At 33.7% G+C, this 27,406-nt stretch overlaps 1 protein-coding gene across 2 annotated transcripts; it reads left to right on the top strand.

Annotated features, from left to right (window-relative positions):
- Positions 1 to 6,929: 6,929 nt before the first annotated feature.
- LOC135696603 (uncharacterized) lies at positions 6,930 to 27,289 on the top strand. Of its 2 annotated transcripts, XR_016144842.1 has the most exons (5): positions 6,930 to 7,940; positions 9,032 to 9,078; positions 24,501 to 24,565; positions 26,072 to 26,160; positions 26,558 to 27,289. XR_016144842.1 is itself a non-coding variant. In XM_089113616.1 (4 exons), exons 1-4 carry the CDS (start codon positions 7,792 to 7,794, stop codon positions 26,575 to 26,577), a joined length of 333 nt encoding a protein of 110 aa, XP_088969742.1. In that variant the 5' UTR covers positions 6,930 to 7,791; the 3' UTR covers positions 26,578 to 27,289. The 2 variants fall into 2 exon arrangements, 1 of the variants encoding a protein (XP_088969742.1); XM_089113616.1 differs by lacking the exon at positions 24,501 to 24,565 and having other exon boundaries at positions 9,032 to 9,106.
- The last annotated feature ends 117 nt before the right edge of the window (positions 27,290 to 27,406 follow it).

The raw sequence follows: 27,406 nt of genomic DNA, 5'->3' as shown, positions 1-27,406 counted from the left end.
CGAGGTCACCATTCCAATCCTAAACGAGGCAAGTTGGCTCAAACTTTATGTTCAACACTTGTTTAGTTTTTAGTTGGTTATTTCATTTCAATTCATTTCATTTGATTTCATTTCATATTTTCAGCAATTAATTACAAATTGCATAAATATTAAGATGCTAATAATTAAGAAGAAAACAAATTCCAAGGTAAAATATTAATGTCAAAAGTTACTCATAGGTAGTTAAACAAGTGCTGACGGACATGTGAAAAATAAAGCAGTAATGCAGGGAAGAGATGATTTATAGATAAATATATATATATAGAAAGTTGTCTGTTGATATTTCCGTAGCACAATGCTCAAAACATTCGCATGTAGAGGGTGATATAGCAAAGAGTTGGAGAAAACAAAACTACATGTTTTATCTCTACAAGCCTGTTTCGTGAATAACTCACTCTTCAGTAGATTTGCGCAACCTTCCCCAGCCCCCAGTCCCCAGCCCCTGGATCTGTATGAGGTGCTTCATAACACTTAATGATAGAGCGAGAGGCAAATGATAACGCACTCTTGCGTAATGATATTTCATGAATAAAATCAACTCTTGATTAAATCTCTATTTACAATATATATTTCAGTGCCGTCGGAACGAAATTCATATTGGGGGGGGGGGGGGGGGGCTGCCCATTGTTTGTTCTCTCATTCAGTACACTGTTATAAAGGAAACATACTATAGCTTGACAATTATTGGGGGGGGGGGGCTCCAGCCCCAAAAGACCCCCCCCCCCCGGTTCCGACGGGCCTGTATTTAACTAAATGCCATGTGACTATTAACTAACGGCGCCTGCGTGACATGTGACAGGAGAGTGAGCCTGTAATAGATCATGTCCCCCTATCCTTATGACCTTGAGCCAATTTTTGGTCTTCTCGGAGCAATATCCACGGTAGAATCTGTGAAAAAGTGAGATCAACAACATTTCGTCGATGAGAAGGAGGTTGGAGAGACTATACAAGGTTGCAGTTGTTGCAGATGGCTTTAGATTGGATTTTGTCAGAAAAGCCCGGAGCATCACACCATAGATGAGAGAAGTACTTTAGGGAAGGACGGGGTTCAGGTTTATAAATTGTTATGAGAAGAAGAGGAAGCTCCCTTGTACAGATCGATGATAGATCGAATAATGTGCATTGATCGAAGATGATTTCATTAATTAGAAATGTTCAAATATATATTGCTAAAAGACAAATGAATACTCGTTGATATATATCGATGCCTGGTTGATATGTGCCCCTGTGAGCAAAGAATGTTCCATCCAATAGTGTAGGACATGAAAGGTGCCATGTAGGGCTAGGATGCACTGTTAAAAATCTGTTTCAAATGCAGTAGCAAGCAAGTAAATAGCAAGGTGTAAAAACAATGATTGTTCGATAACTGAGGAAGGTATTTTTTAAATGCATCAGACTATTATGTAAGGACTATTTGTTTATGAAAAATTGTTTATCTAGCGGATTCTTACGTTTGAAACAGCAATAAGAATTTTGATAAAAACAAGAATGAAAATTTAAAGATTTTAGCATAAAAATAAAAACGGTCTCTTTCGATATTTTAAATGGTTGTTGCTATGCACATGTTTAAGGTAAGACACGGCTCTACTTATCAGCCTAGCAAAAGATTAGTACAATCATTTTGGCGATTGTTGGTAAAGAAATGACAAAAAAGATTAGATTTTTATAGATTATTCTTAAAACAATGTCTCCTGATAATGCACAAGCTCGTACTTCATCATCTATCAATACCTCACATTCAAGCATAAAATTTTATCTTAACGTGCTTTGGTTGAGCTCAAAATTTCAATCGTTGATAATGTTGAAGAAAAATTAAATCCATTCTGATCAGCGTGTACAACGCATGTTCGATTTGTTTTGACAGCTGTCAAAGAGGTTTCCAGATCTTTATTCTATGTAGAATACCTTTTGATGCTTCAGTGGAGGAACTTAAGAAGTTACATCCTAAAACCTCTATGTTTGCACAGTTGTCAACCCAATTTCCTTCATGAAAAATTAAACTGCAACAGAAGGAAATCTTTCTTTCAAAATTACATTGATTAAAACAATATACTACTTCTTCTATTGATTCTGCCTTTTTGCCACTTTTTATAGATATTTGTTTTATTCAAAGTAGGAAAGAATAGTGTGGAGCTATAACTAGGTAGCAATTTAAAAACTTGGCCTATTTAACGATACTTGTAAACGAAGTTGATAAAGATTAAAAAACGTCTTTCGTTGCAAAAATCTTGCACGTGCTGATTCTTAAAACAGATGTGCTAAATTCTAATGTTCTAAATTCATCAAACAGCGTGTTAAATTCTTGGTGTGAAATTCTAGATAATAAGAATATGTCTATGTCATTCTTCTGCGATTGCCATAAAAAGTCACGCCTAGCTTTCAATTTAAAACTTGAACAGCTAATTTCCCCCCTGGCCTTATAAGACATCACTTCGCCGATCTCTTTCGGATTAGTTTGTCATTATATAATCGTAAAAATGAAACTTACAGAAAGATTTTCATTACAATCTTTGTTAATAATGATAGGACAAGACTAGTAACAAGCTTTATCAAGTTAAAAACAATACTGGCACTATTAAATTTCAATTACTATTAAAAACAATGCTAGCAAAATTATTGCCAACCACTATATATAAAAGCCAGCGCCTTGCTTCATACAACCATGAGGGCTATGAATGAAAAAGTTGAGAAGTATAGAGGCGAAAAAGGATCCTTGTAGACTACATTAAGAAAGTAATTGTTTCTTATCAAACAACAAGCCTAGATGTTCGCAAAAAGATTCACCAAGCCATATCAACACAGTATGTCGATCTAAGGTTTGATCCTGGGATCATTCAGTTGCTACGGGTCATGTCGATCTCAGCATTGCTGTTAAACACTCTAGCACCAGGCCAAAAACCCTCTGCAATGCCAACATCGCTACGTATACTTGTTGCACAAAGTAGGCAGACATTAGGCAAAAGGAAAAGACGCAGCTGAAACAATTTGCGATATAGAATGAATAAAAATGAGGGCAGGTTGCTAACTTTGATAGCAATGTATGTTGACAATACCTTTTGCAAAGCCAATTGATTATAAATGAAACAAAAGATCAAAATTTTATTAAAAGCTAGTTATCAAGAGCAGTGGGCACAGAATGTTTATTTTCTTTCTCTTCAGTCATTTTACCAGCTTTTTGCTCTATCGTGCACCTGTTTGCAAAGCTGTGCAAATATCTTGTTTCAAAAGAGCAATGGATCTTGATTTGCTCTTTACTTTCAAAGGAAGTTCACATATCCTGCTGGTGAAATTTTTTCAATTGCATTGCCATTTAGGGGGGGGGCGCCAAGTATCAAATCTAAGTTTTGATGAAACTGGTTATTGCATTTGTAATTGATTCATTCAATATAATGCTTTGAATAAAAATTTCAGATTTTTAGGGCTTTGTTGAAAATGGCCGTCGTTTTATAACTTTTTTGCGTAAAAGAGTTGTGGCTGTTTTACCTTTGCCTCGTCAAGCAAATACTCCGCATTTTGAGGTCGTCTCTAAATTTAATAGAAAATGCCAAATATGTGGGCTCTAAAGCCTATCCAGTTGATGATAGCAGTCTCTAAGCACGGCATTTAAATTTTCTATCAGTCTATTTTGGCTATGAAAAACTTCTTAAGCCTTTGAAAGTTGACTTAATGCTCCTTGAAATACTCTGAACTATAGATATATTACCTTTCTTGGGTTGTAGTTTTAATTGCTAACAAAATTTTGATGAAATTAGTAAAGAGAAGTACCTACGTGAAAAGAAATGTATGGATTTTGTAAACAAATTGACGCAAATACAGTAACCCATGCTTCATTGGTAATTATCTGACCGAAAAAGGAAAACTGAGAACACTGAGAACTTACCACACATACAATGGGCGAACGAAGTTTTCAATACAATAGGACAACACCCCCGTCAAAGGGCTACATGAATTAGTATATTTGTTTTGCGAAAAAAGAATATGGATATATAAAAGCATCTTGATCGTGTATGCTTTCTTACCAAAGTGTCTTGTCTAATTTTTCTTGGCTGCTGTTCCAAGTCGACACTTTTGTTAAAAATGCCTCGGAATAGTTGTTACAGGGGTCGGTTACTTGTCTGCGTGTTTATGGTGGCAATTATAGTCTGGCATGGGGAAGCTAAACCTTTGAAAATTAAAGAAAAGATATATCAAGAAAGCAGTAAAGAAATCGACAAGGAGCCTCCAATTTCAAACGAGGGTGATTTTTTGAAACAAGGAGAACTTTCACACAAATTTGATGGCAACGTGAAGAAGGAATCGTGCGATGATCACTGCCAGGAGCAAAAGAATTTGCTTAAACATCTGGAGAAAGATGCCCGAAGTAGAATGGATTCTGTCCCAGATGATAAAAAGCAGAACAATAAAGAGGAATGTGACAAGCATTGCCAAGAGCAAAAACAACTTCAATATCAACTGGGTCTCTTTGATAAGCAGAAGCGATCGTCTTCAAATTTTGTTGGCACAGAAAAAAGAGAGGCTTGTGACAGACACTGTCAAATGCAAAAGCAGTTGATTAAACATCTTGGAATGAATGCACCTGAAGCGGTAAAGCCATCACAAGATTTGGCTCAAACACAAAAGAAAGAAGCATGTGATGCCGATTGCCAAGCTCAGAAAAATTTGATTGAGCAAATTGGAGGATTTAAAGCTGATGTGCCATCAAATGATGCAGCAACAGAAAAGAAAGAGGCATGCGATGCCCATTGCCAAGCTCAGAAAAATTTGATTGAGCAAATTGGAGGTTTTGAAGCTGATGTGCCATCAAATGATGCAGCAACAGAAAAGAAAGAGGCATGTGATGCACATTGCCAAGCTCAGAAAAATTTGATTGAGCAAATTGGAGGTTTTGAAGCTGATGTGCCATCGAATGGTGCAGCAACAGAAAAGAAAGAGGCATGTGATGCACATTGCCAAGCTCACAAAAATCTGATTGAGCAAATTGGAAGACATAAAGCTGATGTGCCATCAAATGATGCAGCAACAGAAAAGAAGGAAGCATGTGATGCACATTGCCAAGCTCAGAAACAGCTAATGGAGCAAATTGGAGGTTTTGAAGCTGATGTGCCATCAAATGATGCAGCAACAGAAAAGAAAGAGGCATGTGATGCACATTGCCAAGCTCAGAAAAATTTGATTGAGCAAATTGGAGGTTTTGAAGCTGATGTGCCGTCGAATGATGCAGCAACAGAAAAGAAAGAGGCATGTGATGCACATTGCCAAGCTCACAAAAATCTGATTGAGCAAATTGGAAGACATAAAGCTGATGTGCCATCAAATGATGCAGCAACAGAAAAGAAGGAAGCATGTGATGCACATTGCCAAGCTCAGAAACAGCTAATGGAGCAAATTGGAGGTTTTGAAGCTGATGTGCCATCAAATGATGCAGCAACAGAAAAGAAAGAGGCATGTGATGCACATTGCCAAGCTCAAAAGAAATTGATTGAGCAAATTGGAGGATTTGAAGCTGATGTGCCATCGAATGATGCAGCAACAGAAAAGAAAGAGGCATGTGATGCACATTGCCAAGCTCACAAAAATCTGATTGAGCAAATTGGAAGACATAAAGCTGATGTGCCATCAAATGATGCAGCAACAGAAAAGAAAGAGGCATGTGATGCACATTGCCAAGCTCAAAAGAAATTGATTGAGCAAATTGGAAGACATAAAGCTGATGTGCCATCAAATGATGCAGCAACAGAAAAGAAAGAGGCATGTGATGCACATTGCCAAGCTCAAAAGAAATTGATTGAGCAAATTGGAAGACATAAAGCTGATGTGCCATCAAATGATGCAGCAACAGAAAAGAAAGAAGCATGTGATGCACATTGCCAAGCTCAGAAACAGCTAATGGAGCAAATTGGAGGATTTGAAGCTGATGTGCCATCGAATGATGCAGCAACAGAAAAGAAAGAGGCATGTGATGCACATTGCCAAGCTCACAAAAATCTGATTGAGCAAATTGGAAGACATAAAGCTGATGTGCCATCAAATGATGCAGCAACAGAAAAGAAGGAAGCATGTGATGCACATTGCCAAGCTCAGAAACAGCTAATGGAGCAAATTGGAGGTTTTGAAGCTGATGTGCCATCAAATGATGCAGCAACAAAAAAGAAAGAGGCATGTGATGCACATTGCCAAGCTCAAAAGAAATTGATTGAGCAAATTGGAAGACATAAAGCTGATGTGCCATCAAGTGATGCAGCAACAGAAAAGAAAGAAGCATGTGATGCACATTGCCAAGCTCAGAAAAATTTGATTGAGCAAATTGGAGGCTTTGAAGCTGATGTGCCATCAAATGATGCAGCAACAGAAAAGAAAGAGGCATGTGATGCACATTGCCAAGCTCAGAAAAATTTGATTGAGCAAATTGGAGGATTTAACGCTGACATACAAGATGCATCTTTGATCGAGGCACAAATGGAGAAGAGGGCTCAATAGAACAGCTAAGTTAGTTTCTATAGAGAACTATCATTATTAGGACCAGTTGTTGAAGTAAAGAATATGTACGCTGTTTTTAACAAATATCAGTGGTTATTTATTTCCTACCTATAACACATGCAACTCTGTAAATAGATATAAATATGTCTTTGATTGGAATTCCAAGAATTGCATTCCATACAAATGGTAATCCGCAATATGTATGAAGTTATAATATACTATAATTCTGTGTGTTCTGAAATTACTGGAGTTCTCTCTGGCAGTTGGATAAAGTTGGATAACAAGTTTTCAAAAATTTATAGAAATATATGGCCACTCAGTGGTAAGGTCCTATTGCTATATTTAGGAATATAGTATGAAATCAGGTAACAATAGTGGCTCTATACACATGACTCTTTAGAAGACATTCTGAAATTAGATAAATTTACATAAGTTTATATATCAAATCGAATAACTTCTTTTTACCAAGGAGTTGGACAAATCGGATAGGCAGTTGGAAAAATCGGATAACCTCTTTCAGGGGAAGTTGAGTTACAAAAACCTAAATGTATTCAGAAACTTAGAAGCCAGGACACAAGGGTTTTTGCAAGTATCCTTTCCGAAAGATCAAATGGCCCCAAGGTTGCATTTTAGTGGTCACAATTTGGCATATTCACACTTTTGTGGTCATAATGTCCTTCTTGGCATAACTTCTTGGTGATTTGTGACCATGATTTGCCTTCCAAAAAGAGTGTTCCTTCCCCTAAAGTTTTGCATGCTTCATATATACAAGCCTGACTATAACAACATATTCTGCTAGAAAATCATATGTAAGTTTCCTGTGGCTTATGCATCAGCACCATGGTTGAAGGGGCATGTATCAAGCACCGCGGAGCGTTGAGAAAAGTGGGGGGTCTAAAAAAAGTGGGGGGGGCTAAAACCGTATAAAAAGAGGCTTTTCTGGTAGTTTGATACTTGATATTTGGCATTTTTTGCAAAAAGTGGGGGGGGGCTAAAGCCCCCCAGCCCCCCTCTGATCCACGGTGCCTGTGTATAATGCAAAATATGGGCCATAGATTCCTAAAAAGGGTGTTTCTACGCAAATAAATCAGAGAGAATAAATATAGGCGCTTTCTACAAAACAGATAATTTCTAAAATATATCAGAAACTTCACTTTCAGAAGTAACAACATGCAAGGCAGAGTCTTCATTAAACACCTAAACAATGTCCTCGCTTCACTTGAAATCTTCTTTTTCTAAATTTCTCCACCAGAGCATGCTCCACTGATCTGTGACATGCCCCCTAGAGAATTCTTTTGGGCCCAAGATCAGGGCCTCGTTTTGGATTATCACGTATCAAAGCAAAATGGCGGGAATAATCACGAGGAAGAAGTTGAAAATGATGTTGCAAGCAATTACGTTAGAGAACTACTTCGGACACAAAGGTAAAATGTGCATATCTACAATGTTTCAAATACCTGATAAACAATGGTACCTTGTAAAAGATACAGTATTAACAATTGATAAATACAACCAACTGAAAGAATGAAAAGGTTTTCGATCCCAGTGCCCCCTGAGCCCCTGCTGATCCCAGTGCAGACTGTTTTATGAGGTTTTCAACAGTGATTCGATTAGCTTTAACAAAAAGAAAGAAAGGTCAGGTTTTGGCAGAATATACCTATTTCTTATACCTTATTTGCTCAAGAATCCAGCATGTACCAAAATGTATTATGAATGCAGTTTGAAAGATCCAAAATTTTGTAGATAGAAAGAGTTCTTGGACTTCAACTAGGTCAGAAGCTAGCCATCACCTATTGGTCAAAATACAGGACCAATTGTGTTGTACTTCCTCTCACAGTATTTTCTATCCACAATTCTTTTAGAATACGAAAATAACTAACAATTAGTTACAATTTCAAATACAATTTCCATTAATTGTTGTCAAGGAAATTGAGACAAACCCAGAGGTTTTCTGGCCCAGTCTTTAGGCATTAGTGGACTTCACTTTCAGTGCTACAACATATTGTTAAAAAGTCTTGTCTTTGCTCTTGAATTCATATGGAATGATCCTGTGTTACACATTTCAAAGCAAATTTACCATTGATTTAATTTTCAGCTATAAAGTTCCAAAAGTCCTTTTTAAATTAACAAAAAGATGCTCTGTCTAAGCAATACTACCTGAACCCAATCAAATTTTCAGTGATGATAACAACGCAAAAAAGCATCAGATATTATTCTTGCCACCATTTCATCAAGTCATTCTGTTCAGTTCAGTTCATTTTATTAAAATTCCAGTACATACAAAACAAAAATATTAAACAACTTACATCACAATAAAATACAGATTGATAATTTATATCACAATAATACACATAATGAGAGAAAGAAATTTTCAGGAATCTAGGAAATTTTGATAGAATTTTGAATTGTACTTTTAGCAATGTAGCTCTTGAATAGGTTATTTTATCAAATTATAAGGGTTCAAGTTACATGCTTTACAATTAACAGTTACAATTAACAGTCACATATTTTCTAGATTCAAGAAGATCTTTAACAACAAGGGAAAGAGAGTAAGAGCTGCTGGTAAGGACAAATTTTTTTTTGATATAAGGTATAGTTAACATATATATTCATAAACCTTATTAGAATTTTATGCTTGCAAAACATTCCATAGTTTTCTTATTCTCTATTTGCTATCTGCTTATATGCAAAAAACCATTTGCCCATTGTCTGATGATTTTTTTAACAATGATGATATTCACCTGTTTCTTTATTATTGTAAAAAAGGTGAAACTCAAAGTTACCACTTATGATGTAAAGTTCTAATCGTGTATAATTCTAATTTAATGGCATTGAACACTTTATGACTGTAAAACAGTAATTTTGATAAACAGTAACCGTATTGAGCTGAATACATTATCTTAGTGGAAGATTAATCTCCATCATGCATGAAAAATTGTTACCAATCGTAACACCCTTCTTTTCTTTAAAAATTAAATAAGTTATTTTAATAAATTGAATAAGGAGCTTATCAAATATAAGAAGATTTCTGAAATAATCTGCTTTTTCAAGCAGAGAGATTATCATCAACTTCAAGTTTGTGATTCGCAGCATCCACTTTTTGATTTCAACTTTAAAGTATTTTTCTGCTTTTTCTAAAGATAGAATTTACCCTTCATTTCTTCTATTCAACTTGAAGCCTTTTTTATTTTAACCAAAAAACCCCAAATTCACTGAAAGAATTGTCTTTTAACACTCCTTTTTGTTTGCTCTTTCTCTTTTTCTTTAATTCAACTGAATGCTTTTTTAACTTTCGTTATCTAATTGACAGAATTCTCCTTAAATCAATCTTTATTCCCTACTCTTTCTAATTCTTCAATTTTGAGCAATTATTTCGAAGAAATAGCAGATAATAGAGGTTGTTTCTAGGATGATTCTGTCTGCGAATTTAGAGCAATTTTTGGACAAGAATGAAGAAGGGCATTCGGTTGAATCGTGTTAAAAGAATGCTAAAGAATTCAATCCTTGGAAAGACTAAAGAAAAAGAAGAGCTCAAGGATGATTCTGTCATTTAACTTAAAACAATTTTTGACGAATTCAAAAACTGGCTTTTATACCTGAATCGAGATAAAAGAAAACTAAAAACAATCCTTAGAGGAGAATGGATAAAGGAGGGTTAAAAGATGATTTTTCAGAGAATTTAGAGCAACATTTTCGAACAAATTTCCTGCTTTCGAAAAGTAGAATTTTTACTTCTTCTCCTCGATACAACCTAATGCCTTTAGTAATTTCGTCTTAAAAAATTGCTTTTGATTCACTGGCAGAGCCAGGCTCTATCCAACCTCTATTCTATACTGTTTCTCATTCAGCTTTCTTTACCCTCAAAAAGTGCTTGTTATCATTGACAAAATTGTTTTTGAACAAAACTCTTTTCCTTGCCTTTCAAAATATTTGCTGCCAGAATCATCTTTCAGCCCTTTTACTTCTCTACTTTTTAAAACCATGGAGTTTAGCTTTCTATCTCTTTGATTGAGTTGACTGCTTTTTCTTGTTTCTTCCAAAGAAATTACGTACCTAAATTGACTAAGGGAATCATCTCTACCTCTACACTTTCTCTGGTATCTTTAAAGATAGAAATTGTCTTAAACTTTTACGCGATTTAACTGACACTTGCTTCTGATCTCTTCTCAAAAATGTTCCAGATTCATTTGCAGAATCATCTCTAAACCCGTTTATTTCTCATCTTTCTCTAATGATAGAAACTAGCTTTCCCATTCCTCGATTTTATTGAAACCCCTTTCTTTTTTCATTTCAAAAATATACTCCAAAGTTTCTTAGAGAATCATCTTTAAACCCGTTTATTTCTCTGCTACCTCTAACCATAGAATTTAGCTTTCCCATTCCTCGATTTTATTGAAACCCCTTTCTTTTTTCTTTACAAAAATATACACCAAAATTTCCTAAAGAATCATCTTTAAACCCGTTTATTTCTCTGCTACCTCTAACGATAGAATTTAGCTTTCCCATTCCTCGATTTTATTGAAACCCCTTTCTTTTTTATTAACAAAAATATACCCCAAAGTTTCTTAGAGAATCATCTTTACATCCGTTTATTTCTCTGCTCTCTCTAACGATAGAATTTAGCTTTCCCATTCCTCGATTTTATTGAAACCCCTTTCTTTTTTATTAACAAAAATATACCCCAAAGTTTCTTAGAGAATCATCTTTAAACCCGTTTATTTCTCTGCTCTCTCTAACGATCGAATTTAGCTTTCCCATTCCTCGATTTGATTGAAACCCCTTTCTCTTTTATTTACAAAAATAAACTCCAAAGTTTCTTAGAGAATCATCTTTAAACCTGTTTATTTCTCTGCTCTCTCTAACGATCGAATTTAGCTTTCCCATTCCTCGATTTGATTGAAACCCCTTTCTCTTTTATTTACAAAAATAAACTCCAAAGTTTCTTAGAGAATCATCTTTGAACCCGTTTATTTCTCTGCTCTCTCGAACGATAGAATTTAGCTTTCCCATTTCTCGATTTTATTGAAACCCCTTTCTAATTTCTTTACAAAAATATACTCCAAAGTTTCTTAGAGAATCATCTTTACATCCGTTTTTTTCTCTGCTTTTTCTAGCGATAGAATTTAGCTTTCCCATTCCTCGATTTTCTTGAAACCCCTTTCCTATTTCTTTACAAAAATCTAATCCAAATAACCTTAGAGAATCATCTTTAAACCTGTTTATTTCTCTGCTCTCTCTAACGATAGAATTTAGCTTTCCCATTCCTCGATTTTATTGAAACCCCTTTCTAATTTCTTTACAAAAATATACTCCAAAGTTTCTTAGAGAATCATCTTTACATCCGTTTTTTTCTCTGCTTTTTCTAGCGATAGAATTTAGTTTTCCCATTCCTCGATTTTCTTGAAACCCCTTTCCTATTTCTTTACAAAAATATACTCCAAAGTTTTTTAGAGAATCATCTTTACATCCGTTTATTTCTCTGCTCTCTCTAACGATAGAATTTAGCTTTCCCATTCCTCGATTTCATTGAAACCCCTTTCTCTTTTATTTACAAAAATATACTCCAAAGTTTCTTAGAGAATCATCTTTGAACCCGTTTATTTCTCTGCTCTCTCGAACGATAGAATTTAGCTTTCCCATTCCTCGATTTTATTGAAACCCCTTTCTAATTTCTTTACAAAAATATACTCCAAAGTTTCTTAGAGAATCATCTTTACATCCGTTTTTTTCTCTGCTTTTTCTAGCGATAGAATTTAGTTTTCCCATTCCTCGATTTTCTTGAAACCCCTTTCCTATTTCTTTACAAAAATATACTCCAAATAACCTTAGAGAATCATCTTTAAACCTGTTTATTTCTCTGCTCTCTCTAACGATAGAATTTAGCTTTCCCATTCCTCGATTTTATTGAAACCCCTTTCTAATTTCTTTACAAAAATATACTCCAAAGTTTCTTAGAGAATCATCTTTACATCCGTTTTTTTCTCTGCTTTTTCTAGCGATAGAATTTAGTTTTCCCATTCCTCGATTTTCTTGAAACCCCTTTCCTATTTCTTTACAAAAATATACTCCAAAGTTTCTTAGAGAATCATCTTTAAACCTGTTTATTTCTCTGCTCTCTCTAACGATCGAATTTAGCTTTCCCATTCCTCGATTTGATTGAAACCCCTTTCTCTTTTATTTACAAAAATAAACTCCAAAGTTTCTTAGAGAATCATCTTTAAACCTGTTTATTTCTCTGCTCTCTCTAACGATAGAATTTAGCTTCCCATTCCTCGATTTGATTGAAACCCCTTTCTTTTTTATTAACAAAAATATACCCCAAAGTTTCTTAGAGAATCATCTTTAAACCCGTTTATTTCTCTGCTCTCTCTAACGATCGAATTTAGCTTCCCATTCCTCGATTTGATTGAAACCCCTTTCTCTTTTATTTACAAAAATAAACTCCAAAGTTTCTTAGAGAATCATCTTTAAACCTGTTTATTTCTCTGCTCTCTCTAACGATCGAATTTAGCTTTCCCATTCCTCGATTTGATTGAAACCCCTTTCTCTTTTATTTACAAAAATAAACTCCAAAGTTTCTTAGAGAATCATCTTTGAACCCGTTTATTTCTCTGCTCTCTCGAACGATAGAATTTAGCTTTCCCATTTCTCGATTTTATTGAAACCCCTTTCTAATTTCTTTACAAAAATATACTCCAAAGTTTCTTAGAGAATCATCTTTACATCCGTTTTTTTCTCTGCTTTTTCTAGCGATAGAATTTAGTTTTCCCATTCCTCGATTTTCTTGAAACCCCTTTCCTATTTCTTTACAAAAATATACTCCAAATAACCTTAGAGAATCATCTTTAAACCTGTTTATTTCTCTGCTCTCTCTAACGATAGAATTTAGCTTTCCCATTCCTCGATTTTATTGAAACCCCTTTCTAATTTCTTTACAAAAATATACTCCAAAGTTTCTTAGAGAATCATCTTTACATCCGTTTTTTTCTCTACTTTTTCTAGCGATAGAATTTAGTTTTCCCATTCCTCGATTTTCTTGAAACCCCTTTCCTATTTCTTTACAAAAATATACTCCAAAGTTTCTTAGAGAATCATCTTTACATCCGTTTATTTCTCTGCTCTCTCTAACGATAGAATTTAGCTTTCCCATTCCTCGATTTGATTGAAACCCCTTTCTCTTTTATTTGCAAAAATATACTCCAAAGTTTCTTAGAGAATCATCTTTAAACCTGTTTATTTCTCTGCTCTCTCTAACGATCGAATTTAGCTTTCCCATTCCTCGATTTGATTGAAACCCCTTTCTCTTTTATTTACAAAAATAAACTCCAAAGTTTCTTAGAGAATCATCTTTAAACCTGTTTATTTCTCTGCTCTCTCTAACGATAGAATTTAGCTTCCCATTCCTCGATTTGATTGAAACCCCTTTCTTTTTTATTAACAAAAATATACCCCAAAGTTTCTTAGAGAATCATCTTTAAACCCGTTTATTTCTCTGCTCTCTCTAACGATCGAATTTAGCTTCCCATTCCTCGATTTGATTGAAACCCCTTTCTCTTTTATTTACAAAAATAAACTCCAAAGTTTCTTAGAGAATCATCTTTAAACCTGTTTATTTCTCTGCTCTCTCTAACGATAGAATTTAGCTTTCCCATTCCTCGATTTGATTGAAACCCCTTTCTCTTTTATTTACAAAAATAAACTCCAAAGTTTCTTAGAGAATCATCTTTGAACCCGTTTATTTCTCTGCTCTCTCGAACGATAGAATTTAGCTTTCCCATTTCTCGATTTTATTGAAACCCCTTTCTAATTTCTTTACAAAAATATACTCCAAAGTTTCTTAGAGAATCATCTTTACATCCGTTTTTTTCTCTGCTTTTTCTAGCGATAGAATTTAGTTTTCCCATTCCTCGATTTTCTTGAAACCCCTTTCCTATTTCTTTACAAAAATATAATCCAAATAACCTTAGAGAATCATCTTTAAACCCGTTTATTTCTCTGCTACCTCTAACGATAGAATTTAGATTTCCCATTCCTCGATTTTATTGAAACCCCTTTCTAATTTCTTTACAAAAATATACTCCAAAGTTTCTTAGAGAATCATCTTTACATCCGTTTTTTTCTCTGCTTTTTCTAGCGATAGAATTTAGTTTTCCCATTCCTCGATTTTATTGAAACCCCTTTCTAATTTCTTTACAAAAGTATACTCCCAAGTTTCTTAGAGAATCATCTTTACATCCGTTTTTTTCTCTGCTTTTTCTAGCGATAGAATTTAGTTTTCCCATTCCTGGATTTTATTGAAACCCCTTTCTAATTTCTTTACAAAAATATACTCCAAAGTTTCTTAGAGAATCATCTTTACATCCGTTTTTTTCTCTGCTTTTTCTAGCGATAGAATTTAGTTTTCCCATTCCTCGATTTTCTTGAAACCCCTTTCCTATTTCTTTACAAAAATCTAATCCAAATAACCTTAGAGAATCACCTTTAAACCTGTTTATTTCTCTGCTACCTCTAACGATAGAATTTAGCTTTCCCATTCCTCGATTTTCTTGAAACCCCTTTCTAATTTCTTTACAAAAATATACTCCAAAGTTTCTTAGAGAATCATCTTTACATCCGTTTTTTTCTCTGCTTTTTCTAGCGATAGAATTTAGTTTTCCCATTCCTCGATTTTATTGAAACCCCTTTCTAATTTCTTTACAAAAATATACTCCAAAGTTTCTTAGAGAATCATCTTTACATCCGTTTTTTTCTCTGCTTTTTCTAGCGATAGAATTTAGTTTTCCCATTCCTCGATTTTCTTGAAACCCCTTTCCTATTTCTTTACAAAAATATAATCCAAATAACCTTAGAGAATCATCTTTAAACCAGTTTATTTCTCTGCTCTCTCTAACGATAGAATTTAGCTTTCCCTTTTCTCGATTTTATTGAAACCCCTTTCTTTTTTCATTACAAAAATATACCCCAAAGTTTCTTAGAGAATCATCTTTACATCCGTTTATTTCTCTGCTCTCTCTAACGATAGAATTTAGCTTTCCCATTCCTCGATTTTATTGAAACCCCTTTCTTATTTCTTTACAAAAATATAATCCAAATAACCTTAGAGAATCATCTTTAAACCCGTTTATTTCTCTGCTACCTCTAACGATAGAATTTAGCTTTCCCATTCCTCGATTTTCTTGAAACCCCTTTCTAATTTCTTTACAAAAATATACTCCAAAGTTTCTTAGAGAATCATCTTTCCATCCGTTTATTTCTCTGCTACCTCTAACGATAGAATTTAGCTTTCCCATTCCTCGATTTTCTTGAAACCCCTTTCTTTTTTCATTACAAAAATATACTCCAAAGTTTCTTAGAGAATCATCTTTACATCCGTTTTTTTCTCTGCTTTTTCTAGCGATAGAATTTAGTTTTCCCATTCCTCGATTTTATTGAAACCCTTTTCTTATTTCTTTAGAAATAATCCTCCAAAGTTTCTTAGAGAATCATCTTTAAACCCGTTTATTTCTCTGCTCTCTCTAACGATAGAATTTAGCTTTCCCATTCCTCGATTTGATTGAAACCCCTTTCTTTTTTATTTACAAAAATATACTCCAAAGTTTCTTAGAGAATCATCTTTAAACCTGTTTATTTCTCTGCTCTCTCTAACGATAGAATTTAGCTTTCCCATTCCTCGATTTTATTGAAACCCCTTTCTTATTTCTTTACAAAAATATAATCCAAATAACCTTAGAGAATCATCTTTAAACCCGTTTATTTCTCTGCTCTCTCTAACGATAGAATTTAGCTTTCCCATTTCTCGATTTTATTGAAACCCCTTTCTTTTTTCTTTACAAAAATATACACCAAAGTTTCTTAGAGAATCATCTTTAAACCCGTTTATTTCTCTGCTACCTCTAACGATAGAATTTAGCTTTCCCATTCCTCGATTTTATTGAAACCCCTTTCTTTTTTATTAACAAAAATATACTCCAAAGTTTCTTAGAGAAACATCTTTAAACCCGTTTATTTCTCTGCTCTCTCTAACGATAGAATTTAGCTTTCCCATTTCTCGATTTTATTGAAACCCCTTTCTTTTTTCTTTACAAAAATATACACCAAAGTTACTTAGAGAATCATCTTTAAACCCGTTTATTTCTCTGCTCTCTCTAACGATAGAATTTAGCTTTCCCATTTCTCAATTTTATTGAAACCCCTTTCTTTTTTCATTACAAAAATATACCCCAAAGTTTCTTAGAGAATCATCTTTACATCCGTTTATTTCTCTGCTCTCTCTAACGATAGAATTTAGCTTTCCCATTCCTCGATTTTATTGAAACCCCTTTCTTATTTCTTTACAAAAATATAATCCAAATAACCTTAGAGAATCATCTTTAAACCCGTTTATTTCTCTGCTCTCTCTAACGATAGAATTTAGCTTTCCCATTTCTCGATTTTATTGAAACCCCTTTCTTTTTTCTTTACAAAAATATACACCAGAGTTTCTTAGAGAATCATCTTTAAACCCGTTTATTTCTCTGCTCTCTCTAACGATAGAATTTAGCTTTCCCATTTCCCGATTTTATTGAAACCTCTTTCTTTTTTCATTACAAAAATATACACCAAAGTTTCTTAGAGAATCATCTTTAAACCCGTTTATTTCTCTGCTACCTCTAACCATAGAATTTAGCTTTCCCATTCCTCGATTTTATTGAAACCCTTTTCTTTTTTCTTTACAAAAATATACACCAAAATTTCCTAGAGAATCATCTTTAAACCCGTTTATTTCTCTGCTACCTCTAACGATAGAATTTAGCTTTCCCATTTCCCGATTTTATTGAAACCCCTTTCTTTTTTCATTACAAAAATAAACCCCAAAGTTTCTTAGAGAATCATCTTTACACCCATTTATTTCTCTGCTACCTCTAACGATAGAATTTAGCTTTCCCATTCCTCGATTTTATTGAAACCCCTTTCTTTTTTATTAACAAAAATATACTCCAAAGTTTCTTAGAGAAACATCTTTAAACCCGTTTATTTCTCTGCTCTCTCTAACGATAGAATTTAGCTTTCCCATTTCTCGATTTTATTGAAACCCCTTTCTTTTTTCTTTACAAAAATATACACCAAAGTTACTTAGAGAATCATCTTTAAACCCGTTTATTTCTCTGCTCTCTCTAACGATAGAATTTAGCTTTCCCATTTCTCAATTTTATTGAAACCCCTTTCTTTTTTCATTACAAAAATATACCCCAAAGTTTCTTAGAGAATCATCTTTACATCCGTTTATTTCTCTGCTCTCTCTAACGATAGAATTTAGCTTTCCCATTCCTCGATTTTATTGAAACCCCTTTCTTATTTCTTTACAAAAATATAATCCAAATAACCTTAGAGAATCATCTTTAAACCCGTTTATTTCTCTGCTCTCTCTAACGATAGAATTTAGCTTTCCCATTTCTCGATTTTATTGAAACCCCTTTCTTTTTTCTTTACAAAAATATACACCAGAGTTTCTTAGAGAATCATCTTTAAACCCGTTTATTTCTCTGCTCTCTCTAACGATAGAATTTAGCTTTCCCATTTCCCGATTTTATTGAAACCTCTTTCTTTTTTCATTACAAAAATATACACCAAAGTTTCTTAGAGAATCATCTTTAAACCCGTTTATTTCTCTGCTACCTCTAACCATAGAATTTAGCTTTCCCATTCCTCGATTTTATTGAAACCCTTTTCTTTTTTCTTTACAAAAATATACACCAAAATTTCCTAGAGAATCATCTTTAAACCCGTTTATTTCTCTGCTACCTCTAACGATAGAATTTAGCTTTCCCATTTCCCGATTTTATTGAAACCCCTTTCTTTTTTCATTACAAAAATAAACCCCAAAGTTTCTTAGAGAATCATCTTTACACCCATTTATTTCTCTGCTACCTCTAACGATAGAATTTAGCTTTCCCATTTCTCGATTTTATTGAAACCCCTTTCTTATTTCTTTACAAAAATATAATCCAAAGATACTTTGAGAATCATCTTTAAACCCGTTTATTTCTCTGCTACCTCTAACGATAGAATTTAGCTTTCCCATTTCTCGATTTTATTGAAACCCCTCTCTTTTTTCATTACAAAAATATACCCCAAAGTTTCTTAGAGAATCATCTTTACATCCGTTTTTTTCTCTGCTTTTTCTAGCGATAGAATTTCGCTTTCCCATTTCTCGATTTTATTCAAAACCCCTTTCTTATTTCTTTACAAAAATATAATCCAAAGATACTTTGAGAATCATCTTTAAACCCGTTTATTTCTCTGCTACCTCTAACGATAGAATTTAGCTTTCCCATTTCTCGATTTTATTGAAACCCCTCTCTTTTTTCATTACAAAAATATACCCCAAAGTTTCTTAGAGAATCATCTTTACATCCGTTTTTTTCTCTGCTTTTTCTAGCGATAGAATTTCGCTTTCCCATTTCTCGATTTTATTGAAACCCCTTTCCTATTTCTTTACAAAAATATAATCCAAAGATACTTTGAGAATCATCTTTAAACCCGTTTATTTCTCTGCTCTCTCTAACGATAGAATTTAGCTTTCCCATTCCTCGATTTTCTTGAAACCCCTTTCCTATTTCTTTACAAAAATATAATCCAAAGATTTTAGAGAATCATCTTTACATCCGTTTATTTCTCTACTCTCTCTAACGATAGAATTTAGCTTTCCCATTCCTCGATTTTCTTGAAACCCCTTTCCTATTTCTTTACAAAAATATAATCCAAAGTTTTTTAGAGAATCATCTTTACATCCGTTTATTTCTCTGCTCTCTCTAACGATAGAATTTAGCTTTCCCATTCCTCGATTTTCTCGAAACCCCTTTCCTATTTCTTTACAAAAATATAATCCAAATAACCTTAGAGAATCATCTTTTAACCCGTTTATTTCTCTGCTACCTCTAACGATAGAATTTAGCTTTCCCATTCCTCGATTTTCTTGAAACCCCTTTCTAATTTCTTTACAAAAATATACTCCAAAGTTTCTTAGAGAATCATCTTTACATCCGTTTTTTTCTCTGCTTTTTCTAGCGATAGAATTTAGTTTTCCCATTCCTCGATTTTATTGAAACCCTTTTCTTATTTCTTTACAAATAATCCTCCAAAGTTTCTTAGAGAATCATCTTTAAACCCGTTTATTTCTCTGCTCTCTCTAACGATAGAATTTAGCTTTCCCATTCCTCGATTTGATTGAAACCTCTTTCTTTTTTATTTACAAAAATATACTCCAAAGTTTCTTAGAGAATCATCTTTAAACCCGTTTATTTCTCTGCTCTCTCTAACGATAGAATTTAGCTTTCCCATTCCTCGATTTTCTCGAAACCCCTTTCCTATTTCTTTACAAAAATATAATCCAAATAACCTTAGAGAATCATCTTTTAACCCGTTTATTTCTCTGCTACCTCTAACGATAGAATTTAGCTTTCCCATTCCTCGATTTTCTTGAAACCCCTTTCTAATTTCTTTACAAAAATATACTTAAAAGTTTCTTAGAGAATCATCTTTACATCCGTTTTTTTCTCTGCTTTTTCTAGCGATAGAATTTAGTTTTCCCATTCCTCGATTTTATTGAAACCCTTTTCTTATTTCTTTACAAATAATCCTCCAAAGTTTCTTAGAGAATCATCTTTAAACCCGTTTATTTCTCTGCTCTCTCTAACGATAGAATTTAGCTTTCCCATTCCTCGATTTGATTGAAACCTCTTTTTTTTTATTTACAAAAATATACTCCAAAGTTTCTTAGAGAATCATCTTTAAACCCGTTTATTTCTCTGCTCTCTCTAACGATAGAATTTAGCTTTCCCATTCCTCGATTTGATTGAATCCCCTTTCTTTTTTATTTACAAAAATATACTCCAAAGTTTCTTAGAGAATCATCTTTAAACCTGTTTATTTCTCTGCTCTCTCTAACGATAGAATTTAGCTTTCCCATTCCTCGATTTTATTGAAACCCCTTTCTTATTTCTTTACAAAAATATAATCCAAATAACCTTAGAGAATCATCTTTAAACCCGTTTATTTCTCTGCTCTCTCTAACGATAGAATTTAGCTTTCCCTTTTCTCGATTTTATTGAAACCCCTTTCTTTTTTCTTTACAAAAATATACACCAAAGTTTCTTAGAGAATCATCTTTAAACCCGTTTATTTCTCTGCTACCTCTAACGATAGAATTTAGCTTTCCCATTCCTCGATTTTATTGAAACCCCTTTCTTTTTTATTAACAAAAATATACTCCAAAGTTTCTTAGAGAATCATCTTTACATCCGTTTTTTTCTCTGCTTTTTCTAGCGATAGAATTTAGTTTTCCCATTCCTCGATTTTATTGAAACCCTTTTCTTATTTCTTTACAAATAATCCTCCAAAGTTTCTTAGAGAATCATCTTTACATCCGTTTTTTTCTCTGCTTTTTCTAACGATAGAATTTAGCTTTCCCATTCCTCGATTTGATTGAAACCTCTTTCTAATTTCTTTACAAAAATATACTCCAAATTTTTTTAGAGAATCATCTTTACATCCGTTTTTTTCTCTGCTTTTTCTAGCGATAGAATTTAGTTTTCCCATTCCTAGATTTTATTGAAACCCTTTTCTTATTTCTTTACAAATAATCCTCCAAAGTTTCTAAGAGAATCATCTTTAAACCTGTTTATTTCTCTGCTCTCTCTAACGATAGAATTTAGCTTTCCCATTTCTCCATTTTATTGAAACCTCTTTCTTTTTTATTTACAAAAATATACTCCAAAGTTTCTTAGAGAATCATCTTTGAACCCGTTTATTTCTCTGCTCTCTCGAACGATAGAATTTAGCTTTCCCATTTCTCGATTTTATTGAAACCCCTTTCTTTTTTCTTTACAAAAATATACTCCAAAGTTTCTTAGAGACTCATCTTCAAACCCGTTTATTTCTCTGCTACCTCTAACGATAGAATTTAGTTTTCCCATTTCTCGATTTTATTGAAACCCATTTCTTATTTCTTTACAAAAATATACTCCAAAGTTTCTTAGAGAATCATCTTTAAACCCGTTTATTTCTCTGCTACCTCTAACGATAGAATTTAGCTTTCCCTTTTCTCGATTTTATTGAAACCCCTTTCTTTTTTCTTTACAAAAATATACACCAAAGTTTCTTAGAGAATCATCTTTAAACCCGTTTATTTCTCTGCTACCTCTAACGATAGAATTTAGCTTTCCCATTCCTCGATTTTATTGAAACCCCTTTCTTTTTTATTAACAAAAATATACTCCAAAGTTTCTTAGAGAATCATCTTTACATCCGTTTTTTTCTCTGCTTTTTCTAGCGATAGAATTTAGTTTTCCCATTCCTCGATTTTATTGAAACCCTTTTCTTATTTCTTTAGAAATAATCCTCCAAAGTTTCTTAGAGAATCATCTTTAAACCCGTTTATTTCTCTGCTCTCTCTAACGATAGAATTTAGCTTTCCCATTCCTCGATTTGATTGAAACCTCTTTTTTTTTTATTAACAAAAATATACTCCAAAGTTTCTTAGAGAATCATCTTTAAACCTGTTTATTTCTCTGCTCTCTCTAACGATAGAATTTAGCTTTCCCATTCCTCGATTTGATTGAAACCTCTTTCTAATTTCTTTACAAAAATATACTCCAAAGTTTCTTAGAGAATCATCTTTACATCCGTTTTTTTCTCTGCTTTTTCTAGCGATAGAATTTAGTTTTCCCATTCCTAGATTTTATTGAAACCCTTTTCTTATTTCTTTACAAATAATCCTCCAAAGTTTCTAAGAGAATTATCTTTAAACCTGTTTATTTCTCTGCTCTCTCTAACGATAGAATTTAGCTTTCCCATTTCTCCATTTTATTGAAACCTCTTTCTTTTTTATTTACAAAAATATACTCCAAAGTTTCTTAGAGAATCATCTTTGAACCCGTTTATTTCTCTGCTCTCTCGAACGATAGAATTTAGCTTTCCCATTTCTCGATTTTATTGAAACCCCTTTCTTTTTTCTTTACAAAAATATACTCCAAAGTTTCTTAGAGACTCATCTTCAAACCCGTTTATTTCTCTGCTACCTCTAACGATAGAATTTAGTTTTCCCATTTCTCGATTTTATTGAAACCCATTTCTTATTTCTTTACAAAAATATACTCCAAAGTTTCTTAGAGAATCATCTTTAAACCCGTTTATTTCTCTGCTCCCTCTAACGATAGAATTTAGCTTTCCCATTCCTCGATTTTATTGAAACCCTTTTTTTTATTCACAAAAATATACTCCAAAGTTTCTTAGAGAATCATCTTTAAACCCGTTTATTTCTCTGCTCTCTCTAACGATAGAATTTAGCTTTCCCATTCCTCGATTTTCTTGAAACTCCTTTCCTATTTCTTTACAAAAATATACTTCAAAGATACTTAGAGAATTATCTTTAAACCCGTTTATTTCTCTACTTCCTCTAACGATAGAAATTAGCTTTCCCATTCCTTGATTTTATTGAAACTCCTTTTCTATTTCTTTACAAAAATATACTTCAAAGATACTTAGAGAATCATCTCTAAACCCGTTTATTTCTCTACTCCCTCTAACGATAAAATTCAGCTTTCCCTTTTTACGATTTTATTGAAACCCCTTTCTCATTTCTTTACAAAAATATACTTGAAAGATACTTAGAGAATCATCTCAAAATCCGTTTATTTTTCAACTTTCTCTAACGATAGAATTTAGGTTTCCCATTTCTCGATTTTATTGAAACTCCTGTCCTATTTCTTTACAAAAATATACTTCAAAGATACTTTGAGAATCATCTTTAAACCCGTTTATTTCTCTGCTCCCTCTAACGATAGAATTCAGCTTTCCGATTTTTCGATTTTATTGAAACCCCTTTCTCATTTCTTTACAAAATTATTCTCCGAAGATACTTTGAGAATCATCTTTAAACCCGTTTATTTCTCTGCTCCCTCTAACGATAAAATTCAGCTTTCCCATTTTTAGATTTTATTGAAACCCCTTTCTTTTTTCATTACAAAAATATACTCCAAAGATACTTAGAGAATCAACGTTAAACCCGTTTATTTCTTCTCTTTCTCTAATGATAGAAAATAGCTTTCCCATTCCTCGATTTTATTGAAACTCTTTTCCTATTTCTTTATAAAAATATACTGCAAGGATACTTAGAGAATCATCTTTAAACCCGTTTGTTTCTCATCTTTCTCTAACGATAGAGTTTTGCTTTCCCAATTTTTTATTTACCTGAAAGCTGTCCTTTCTTCCAAAAAAGCTCCTGCCTGACTGAGAGAGTTTTCTTTACACCTTTTTTCAGCTTCTTCTGAATATAAAATTTTTTTCCCTCCTTTTGATTTAATTGAACCACCTCCCCAATTTTTTCCGAAATTACCCGAAATATACTTAGAAAATTTTTGTAGACCCTTTTGTTTCTCTACTCTCTCCTATATTTTTTTCCAAAAAATTTTGTAAATTGACTGAGAGAATCTTTTCTAGACCGTTCTTTTTTCAGAATTTATTTTTGCCTTCCCTCGATATAATTGAACCGCTATTTATGACTTTTCCCAAATTACTCAAAGCACACTTAGAAGTATTTTTTTGAGACCCTCTCATTTCTCTGTTTTCTCCAACGGTAGAATTTAGCTTTCCCATTCTTTGGTTTACCTGAAAGCTCTGTCTTCTTTCTTCCCAAAAAATGCTCCAAGTTGACTTAGAAAATCTTCTTTAGACCCTTTTCTCATCTGCTCCCTCTGAAGATAGATTTTATTTTTCCCTCCGCTCGATTTAATTGAAACCTCTTTATGATTTTGTGCCAAAACATGTTCCAGCTTTATTTGCAGAGACATCTTTAAACCCTTTTATTTCTCTGCTCTCTTTAACGATAGAATTTTGCTTTCCCATTCGTCGATTCAACTGAATTCCCTTTCATTCGATCTAAAATTAGTCTAAACTTAATGACAAAGTCATTTCTGAACCATTCTTTCTCTTTGCTTTTTCTTTAGTGCCATCGTATTATTTCTGCTACATTCAAGACAATTTCTCAAAATATGCGTGGCTGCAACCAGTGGTTTGTAACTTTCCCTCCATCTCATCGTTTCCCATTTTCCCATTTCGGGTCTTACATTTTACTCATTGTCTTTTAACCTTTTTTCTTTTATGCCTGTTATCAAAATTTGTGCCAAAAGTTTAACATGTTTGAAGGTACGGGGATGTGTCACTTTTTAGGGGTACCTTTTTCTGAAAAGTGTCATTGGTACCATTTGGAAAAACATGCAGAATTGTGGGTACCATATTGGGAAAATATTACAAAATTATTAGGAGGTAGATTAAGCATTAACGAAATGAATACACTTATATGTGAATGAGGTATGTGTAATATTGAGATTTTGGGGCAAAAGACATAAAAAATTTGTTTGATGATTTTGTTGTGCTTTAAAAATGTCATTGCTTTGCAGAATTATGGATATATTTTTCATCATGTTTGCAGAATTATGGGTCACATTTTTTCAGACATGTGCGGAATTATGGTTCCAAATTTCTTAACCAAAATGTCACGTCCCCGTCTAAAATTAGGCTTAGTTACAACCCCCCTTGCTTAGTTGCAACCCCCCTTGCTTAGTTACAACCCCCTCCCCCCCCAAGAGAAAAGCACAGTGCAATTTCCATCAGCTTCATCAAATGCATATGCATTGATCTGGACTTTGATGAAAAGGTACTTCCTGAGAATGGCACAACCCTGCACAACTTCTAATGCAGTTCCTGGATCCCTTCTGATTGTTGTCCCAATCAGCACTCCCTGAGATACTAATTTGAGGTACATATTTGCAATTTTTCAGAGACTAACTGAGCATCGGAGGGCTGCCTCTGCTTGCCCCCTCCTCCTAGCTCCCTCGCTAGACCACTGCCTACATTAATTTACAATATTGAAATTTTACTTGGTACATCACTGATGGCTCTTGTAGTAGCTCTTTCCCAAGTCTTTTGGAATACAGTGGAACCTCTAATAGCGGCTACTATTGGGAGGTTTTTTATGTTTTTTTTATCTTCTTAAATGATGGCTGGACGAGGGAGGATGGGGCGAATTAAGAATTTATACGTAAGTTTTGTTTACAAATATTACAAAGTCGTGATCTATGATATCATGCACTGTCACTTAATAGAAATAAATCATGGGGTTGGATTAGGACTTGAAATGCCTGTGATGACATTAAAAGGCTGGAAAAAGCTAATGGTTTTTAAAAACATGCATACTTTCTAATTAGAAGCAAATATTTTTTTATCTTACTTTCATTTCATTGTGAAAGGTAATCTGCTTGACCGTTAATGGAAGTAAAATAAGGCACTGGGGCACTCCCAGTGGCCGTATATTGCAGGTGGCCGCTGTGCGAGGTTTTTTGTGAGAGTTTGACCATAAATTCGGCAGGTACTTTCTCCACTGGCCGCAGACCTGGAGGTGGCCGTCGCACGGAGGTGACCATTGTTAAGAGGTTTCACCGTAAATTGTTTAGAATCTGCTCTTTTCAATTTGAATAAACTGCTTTTGATTAAGAACAAAAGTTTTTCACACCAACAGGCGTAGTCAACTCTTCCAAACAAATCGCCAAAATTTGAATTCATCATCGCTTGGAAATTGGTTACATGAACTTTTCTCCGGATTTAATGGTAGGTGCGAATTAATCAAACTTTATTTCGACGTCTTTATTGTCGAATGATTTATCTAAGAACAATATCTACTAGGTATACCCCTCGAAGCCCCGCTTTTGCCACCGCCCGTTTGGAGCCACGTGTTTCAAACCTAATCTTGCGTTGGTGTTTTGTTGCGCATTTTCTGTTCGACTTTGCATAGGTCTTAGTAATTTCTATTTCGATTCTAAGCAAGTTTACATTGAGGCTGAGTCCTTGGGAGAGTGGCTTCTCAAATTTACTGAATGTTGCCAATGTGGCGATCGATCTCCCTTCGTCTTATATTTGTTTGCCATATGATATCTTTTTGCCGCCACGTACAAAAAGGCACCTTTTTGTTTATTTCAAATAAATAAGTTTAATATTTCCTTGCTAGCGATGGAAGAATTCGACTGATCGAATCGCACTTGTCGGAAGACTTTGGTTTATTCAAGTCATCCTGGGTGTAGCATTTTACAAGCCTTTGGACTTTCCTTATACAGATGGACTGAAATATTTGCAGGTTTCAATTAAGCTGTAATTAATCTGTTTTTTTAAAGTACATCAATCGCTTTTGTCGCTATGTTTTATTGTGAGAAACATTAGAAAACTTGTAAATTCATGTTGGTAAAAGAAAAAATATATTCATCTTTCAACTTGATGCCTTTATTACAAATTGTGACTTTTCTGCCCCAAGCACAACCCCGCGAGTCTTTAATCTTTATTATATTTTGAGGTAGTTAAAGCGCTCCATGCTTTTGCCATTTATCAACAGAGCCGCTTACGTTAAGCCCTTTCCTTTGAATCTTATTTTATACTTTGAGTCTCTAAACATTTTACCTTCTCAATCAGATTCCCTGATTATTTCTATTGCATTACCCTTGAATTTCTTTTAAATTTCCACCCGTTTTTCTATTGAATTTCAACGAAATTTCTTTTGATTAACCCCCCGTTTTACTATTGAATTTTGTCGTAATTTCTTTAGAATCTCCTCCTGTTTTTCTATTGAATTAGAAGAAATTTCTTTTGAATTTCCCCCCGTTTTTCTATTGAAATTTGTAGAAATTTCTTTTGAATTTCCCCCCGTTTTTCTATTGAAATTCGTAGAAATTTCTTTTGAATTTCCCCCCGTTTTTCTATTAAAATTTGTAGAAATTTCTTTTGAATTTCCCCCCGTTTTTCTATTAAAATTTGTAGAAATTTCTTTTGAATTTCCCCCCGTTTTTCTATTGAAATTTGTAGAAAT

Source organism: Rhopilema esculentum, chromosome 18, assembly GCF_057945365.1.
Source record: "Rhopilema esculentum isolate cy_ngs chromosome 18, ASM5794536v1, whole genome shotgun sequence".
Taxonomy (NCBI): Eukaryota; Metazoa; Cnidaria; class Scyphozoa; order Rhizostomeae; family Rhizostomatidae; genus Rhopilema; species Rhopilema esculentum.
The sequence above is the reverse complement of the archived record's forward strand: the minus strand, read 5'-3'. Positions and strand labels throughout refer to the sequence as shown.